This window comes from Gavialis gangeticus, unplaced genomic scaffold (genome assembly GCF_001723915.1).
Source record: "Gavialis gangeticus isolate Ggan-Ray unplaced genomic scaffold, GavGan_comp1, whole genome shotgun sequence".
In the NCBI taxonomy this organism is placed as follows: domain Eukaryota; kingdom Metazoa; phylum Chordata; order Crocodylia; family Gavialidae; genus Gavialis; species Gavialis gangeticus.
This window is the reverse complement of record NW_017728992.1, coordinates 118351977-118358454: the sequence shown is the minus strand read 5'-3', so window position 1 is coordinate 118358454 and position 6478 is coordinate 118351977. Positions and strand designations below refer to the sequence as shown.

The window sequence follows — 6478 nt, the reverse complement described above, 5'->3', positions numbered from 1 at the left end:
GGGAGCAGCTTGGGGCTACTCAGGTTAGCCCCAGTGTAAGCCAGATAACCAGAGCCCTGCAGTGTGGCCCAGCCAAAGAACTAAAAAAGCCCCAGAGCCTAGAGCGGGACCTGGGAAAGGGGAGGCCTAGTCATAAGGCTAGGTAAATCCAGCCAGCAGTGGCTAGGTTCCCCCGCATGAGAGCTGGAAGAACCCTTAGTGCCCAAAGTGGGGTACAGGGCCAGGAGGGGAGGTCTGGGAGTGACACAGAAAGTGACGGGTGAAAGTTTCCCTCCCAGCTAGACCCACAGAAGGGGAAGCACCCCTTGCTAGCTGGGATCCAGGGATAAACACGCCTTATATCATGAAAAACTGCGCCTCATGTTTTGTATAATTGTTATCATAATTATGAATATGTTGTACAAAAGATTACAGAATTGGGTTAGTTTGGTATAATGGGTTTTGGCTTGTATTGTAAATATTTGTCTGTATATCTTTAGTGTTGTTAAAAGACATTGCTAAGAATATTTTTGGAACGTTTTCCTTTGTTACCTATTTGAATATATATATATATATATATTTTAATAGGTAACAAACACCTATTCTGGATACCTTTTGAGAAATGCTTGGATGCTTATCTTGCTGGGGTGATCCAACCCCAACTGCCTTCCTGCCCCTTGGGCAGGGGGCTGGACCCAATGATCTCACAAAGGTCCCTTCCGGCTCTAATGTCTAGGAAACCTATGAAACCATAAAAGCAGACTAGAGCATAAACACTAAGCATTCAGTTAGCTAATTCTGACTGAAACAGACTTATTGAAAATAAACAGAAAGGGTTCTTATTCAGGTGACAACCTTTTTGCAAAACCTTTCAAATTTGTGTTTTGTTGAAGCCTGTATTTCAAGGGCACATTTTTGTTTTGTCTCATCCTTCTTTAAAGAGAAAAAACCACACTCTTTAATAAACTTCATATGACATGCCTTTATTGAAGTCCCCTCATGCCTGAGGTAAGAAAAATCACATGAAGATTTTTCATTTACTGTTCCGATAACAACAACAACTTACATTTATGTAACACTTTAATCATAAAGGATTCAAGCACTTTATAGACTCTTCATAGAGAGTTCACTCATTCAACATTGAACTTCTGTGGTGGAACACAGCAGCCATTTTCTACCAGCTATGCTACACAGATGCCTATCAATTTTAGGGCACTATATAAAAATGAAGGAATAACAATGACAACAAACAGCATTGTCACAGATGAACTGAGTAATAATTTAGACAACTGAAATTTTGGGGGGTAATTGAAATACACCTAATAAAATGATCTAATTTGGAGTTTGGTTATGAATGCTGACTCCAAAAAGAGTTAGGATAAATGAATATTCAGGGTTTTTTTTTGCTTTTCATCATAGAGATTTTTTCCCCTGATTCCTGAAGCATAAGGCTCTTCCCAGTTCATGTGGGCTTTTCTGAGATGAGACCTATCCTACCATGTAACAGGAGCATAAATAGCTATAGCTGAACAGTGAACTTTTTGAAATTAGTATTAAAAAAAACAACTTGCCCTGCAGTGTAAATTATTTAAACCTTCTCAGTCTTGCACGGTCTCTCTCTCAGTTTCTCCTGTGGTTTGTTGCATTTGGTTTTCAGTAAAACTAATCTCTTAGGGACAGGGAACCAAAAGCCTAGGGCCTGGAACAACGGGACAAAGAGCCTCAATAATAAGTGTCGACAAGATCTGACCCTGCTTAGTTAAGGAGGTCTAATCTGATCATCATCTCAGTACAATTCAATTGCAGGAACAATATGCCCTGTGTCATATGGGTCAGGTACTGTGTTAAGTTACTGACCTTAAGTGATCCTTTTCTGCATCTCTTCACCATAGCTACTCTTCAAATATACTTTGCTGTACTTGACTCTTTATTGCTTTTAAAATGTCATCTCTTTTTTTTGTTTATACTATTCCAGTGATACCAAGCTGTATGTCAGATTGATATAGATCTCAGGGTATTGCACGTGGCTGTTCTCCTCCAGAGGTGTCTCATTTTGTTAGTGACCATGCAGAAAGAATGTAATGCAAACTACAGAAACACTTCCCCAAGGTACCCAGTGGACACATCTACACGTGCAATTGATGGGGTGCATCTTCACAAGGCATTTACTGTATGACTAATTAGCTCTGCAGTAAATGTCTCAGTGTCTAGACATGTGCTCCTATTACGGCGCAGGAAACTAATAAGCTCTGCAGTATTTACAAATACTACCCTGCCGTTGAGTTTTTTCTGTGCACAGCACCACATGTGTAGATGCTGACCTGGTTGCCTGTGGCACACGAGTGCTTGAGTGCAGGAGCTATCTGCTTTCTAGCCCCATGATGAAGTACCCTTATGCCCCAGCCAAACCCTCTGCAGCACGTTGAGCCTAGTTGGAACAGCCCTGGGCTGGCAAGCTGGCCCCTGGGGCCTCCTGCCAGCCAGGCCTACTCTGATCAGGCTCCATGTACTACACATGAATACACTTTGGAGCTGACTGCTCCAGAGTTAATTGCTCCTAGGTGCATATTCAGACAGTGCACCCAGGAGCAAAAGACTCTGGAACAGGCTCCAGAGTTTATCCATGTGCACTAATTGCATGTGTAGATGCATCCAATGCAACTAAATAAACTGCAGAACAGCAAATTGAGCCAAGAAGGAGCAGTTTAGGCCAGGGCTGCTCTTGCCCTGTTCTGCCCCCCTGTAGGAGCCAGGGGGAGCTCCAGGCTCTGGCTGCAGCTTCCCAGGTTCTGCCCTGGGCTGACAGGGAACACAGGGGCCAACCCTTGTCTCTGGCTTTGGTTGGCAATGGCAGTGTGGTCCATGGCCTGGAGAGCAGCCCTGGGCTGGCAGGGAGCATGTGCCCACATATATAGAACAAACAGCCTAAAGTTGTCAGAATTTTTTTATGCCCCTTCAAGGTACCAGTCTCTGTTCTGTGGTCCTCTAAGACTCCATTTGGTGGCAAAGTGTCTCTTGAATATCCTTGCTCTAACTCTGTGCCTCATTTTCACTTTCTATTAAGGAAGTATTTTACTCCGTTCTAGGTGTTATTCTTATAAATTCTTCTGTAACAGTGTGCAACAAATAAATGGCACTCTGTTTTAAATCAGCTGGCAAAACAAGAATGAGCTGACATTTTTTACAGGAACTCCCATATCTACATTGCTGTCCAGAACATTAGTTTTCTGTTATCTCATTACTGTACATAGTAGTAAGTGTATGTTACTTTATTCTCCTTCTCACTGCAAAGCCTTTTGCTGCCTTTTGCTGCTGTGTGTGAAAGGTGTTACGTATAAAAATAAAATATACTGTGTTTTCAAAACAGCTTAGAAAAATTTTAGTCACTAGAAAGTTAACTCTTACCTGGACCAGTTCCATCATGGCTAATCAGAATTCTCTTTAGGTCTCCTAGTGATATAGCCTTTAGGCAGAAGATATCTACCTGTAGAACCAGAAAAAAAAATAAGACTGATGCAGGTCTTGATTATATGGTCCAAGTATCACGAGACATGTTCAAAACTGTTGCCTTCCAGATGCTACTTCTGGAAACAAGTTCAATTAAGCATTAAACTTACTCCTTAACTCTGAATAGAAGTAAGTCCCAGATTCCTTGTGTATTTCTTCTTTAATCACAAATACCCAGGTTAAAAAAAGAGCAGAGCATATGAGGGATATGGGTTCATCCTTGGAGAGTTTGTGTAAGTATGGATTCTCACCGTGTTATTTTGGGCCCACATGTATAATACTGTATATCTTGCACAGGTTCAACTGCAAATGGAAGTAATATCAATAGATAAAGCTTGTTGTTTTCCTGACATCTGTAAAAGTGAGTCAAATCCTAAAAGGTGTGTTGATGCCTTTGATGCAAAAGGTCTTAAAACTGCCTCAATCAGGTAGCTGGGGATTCCATAGGCATGGGACAAGCCTCAGTGGTATCTTCTAAACCCTGCTTGCCCTGCTTCCCCAACACAGTATAGGGAAGATGCTGGGGGCAGCAGGGATATGTAACTTGATTCTAGGAGTGATAGCCATACAATCACAGGTACAGAAACATTACCATCACTGTGCGACCCATGCATCTTATAAAAAAAATCATCAATATAGCTTGACTTTGAATATTTGAAACTCTCAGCAAATTATGCCCCATAATCTACAGACCAAAAATAAAATAATTCTGTAAATAATTCTGAATAAAGGACATATCTGAGAAAACTAAAATGATCAAAGAATATTTGTGAAGATGCATGTAGACTTTTTTGAAGAACCTATTTGCTGCTAGTAAACTCTCAGCCTTGATCAGAAATAGTGCAGCTTTGCAAATTTTTTTCTTTACCTGTCCTTGCTGAAACTTGACTTTATTTTTCTTAGATCTGTGGAGCTTTCGTCTGCCAGTATCTCCTCTTGTTCCCATTAGGATGATATATACATTAGAATCTGTTTCAGCACCAAGTTTAGACCCAGTGTGCACATGGATCTCATAAACCACCACTAAAGAAAAAAAAGAGGAAAAACCTTTTGATTATTTGCTTTTCTTTTGTATGTACTTATCTGCTTTATCATTGACAGTTGGCCAGAAGATTGTACCCTTTCTGTCAAGTTTGGAATTAGCTGCAATGATCTACACATTTGTCATCTCCAGTCTCAGTAACTCTAATTCTCTGTACATAAATATGAAACCACTGACCTTAAAAAGCAACAGTATGTGCTGAACATAGCAACCCCATCTGCTCAGTAAAACAGGCTAGCAAGCATTCATTCCCCAGTGTTCCATTTTCTTGTCTCCCTGCTGAAAACCAGGCCAAATTTGAGAATTGAAGGACTATCATTGACAACTCCATGGGTTTGGTGGAACAATCTCAAGAGTGAAACTATCTTGTGCAAAATCATAGAACTCTTGGCAACTGGCCCACAAATACAAATTGAAACCCCAAGAGAAAAAGAATAAGAATTCTGGTTAATCAAAGCACTTTCAGATCTGTCTGCTATAGAAGCAAGGATGTACACACACACACATATACATGCATCTTGTCTATGCCAAGAAAGTAGGTTGTCAGTGACCACCTGACTTGTTTTGAAGGTGTTTTATCAAATCCACAGTAAGCATCAACACATTAAAAAAAGCCCTCTTAATTAAATATATTCACTAGATTATTTTTAAAAAAACATCTTTCTATTCTACTCTGGGCAGATCCATACTCACAGTTCAGAAATAAAGGTAATATATTTAGAAATTTTGAACTACACTAGTATCACCATAATTAACCAAATACTAAAAGTTCTGTTTCAGAATAACTATTTTTAGCAGTTACATGGTACTGTATTCCAGTGTACTTATTTATTTATTAGCTTTCCTTTTAATATAAATAAATTTTGCTCCTAATTAGGTCTTAGTAGCATTTTTTTCCATGTGGTGTTTCTATTCTAATCACAGCTGGTCACTTCTGTTACTATCTAGTACATGATAAGAGAGATTATTGTTTCAGTAATGGAGATTTTAATAGCCCTCTGGAGAGGAGAAAGATGACAAGGACCCAAAGGAAAGCACATTTAAGCAACCTTTAAGAAAGAGATGAAAGACAAGTAGGAAAATTATAAACTATTATGATGCTGGTATTAAAGAGTATTCTGTAGATATCAATTAAAGGTGCTACTACTACTGAATAACTGCTCCTAATAAAATCTAGTATTTACACATAGCACATTTCACAAACAAAATATATGAAAACAGTTTTTTAAACAACCTAAAAACCTCACACCTATACTCACATCCAAATCATTCCTTACCAGTGATATTCCATGCAGTTAACATTGCATGACAAGTTCAAAAACTGGAAAACAGTTTAGGACAAGAAGTGAAGAACACCACCATGCATATTTGAAGATGCAAAGGGAACTAGAGTAGATATAATATATGTCTGACCAAGCTGGAACATAGTCATGGCATTCTTGGAAAAAAGCACCATGGATTTTTTAAATAGATTTACTCTGGAGTCTGGCCACTGGTCAGATGTTCAGGTAAAGGAGTGATAGGATCTGATGTACAAGCCACGTGCATCACATAAGCATGGCAAGAGGCATGATTGTGGGATCCAGATCAGATCCAATGATGCCTAATCACCGATGCAGTGAAAGCCTGGAACCACAAACCCAGGCATCTCCTGCACACAACTTAAGATGCGTTTAACTGACTATCAGGTCTTAAGTGTAACACATGGCCAAGGTGTCATACAAATGAATACTTCTCTAAATCTGTCAACAAATGGTGTACTGACTCAAAATGAGAGACTTTCTTTTTGAATCAACATAATTGCTTCCTGCAATACTTTGAAATTCTCTGGTCACATTTTCATAGATTTCATAGACATTAGGGCTGGAAGGGACCTTGGGACCAGCACTTTCTAGCTTGTGAGATATGATTAGATCTCACTCAGAAAGATGCATATCTGTGGAAAATGTG

General features: G+C 39.5%; 1 protein-coding gene across 1 annotated transcript in view; it reads right to left on the bottom strand.

Annotated features, from left to right (window-relative positions):
- The window catches only part of LOC109298716 (lipoxygenase homology domain-containing protein 1), a 236860-nt gene that overhangs the window by 13244 nt on the left and 217138 nt on the right, over nucleotides 1-6478 (bottom strand). Inside the window, exons 27-28 of the mRNA XM_019518967.1 lie at nucleotides 4355-4509; nucleotides 3385-3463 (exon numbers count right to left, since the gene is read on the bottom strand). Of these exons, the coding sequence (XP_019374512.1) occupies nucleotides 3385-3463; nucleotides 4355-4509 (234 nt within the window). The remainder of the gene's footprint in view (nucleotides 1-3384; nucleotides 3464-4354; nucleotides 4510-6478) is intronic.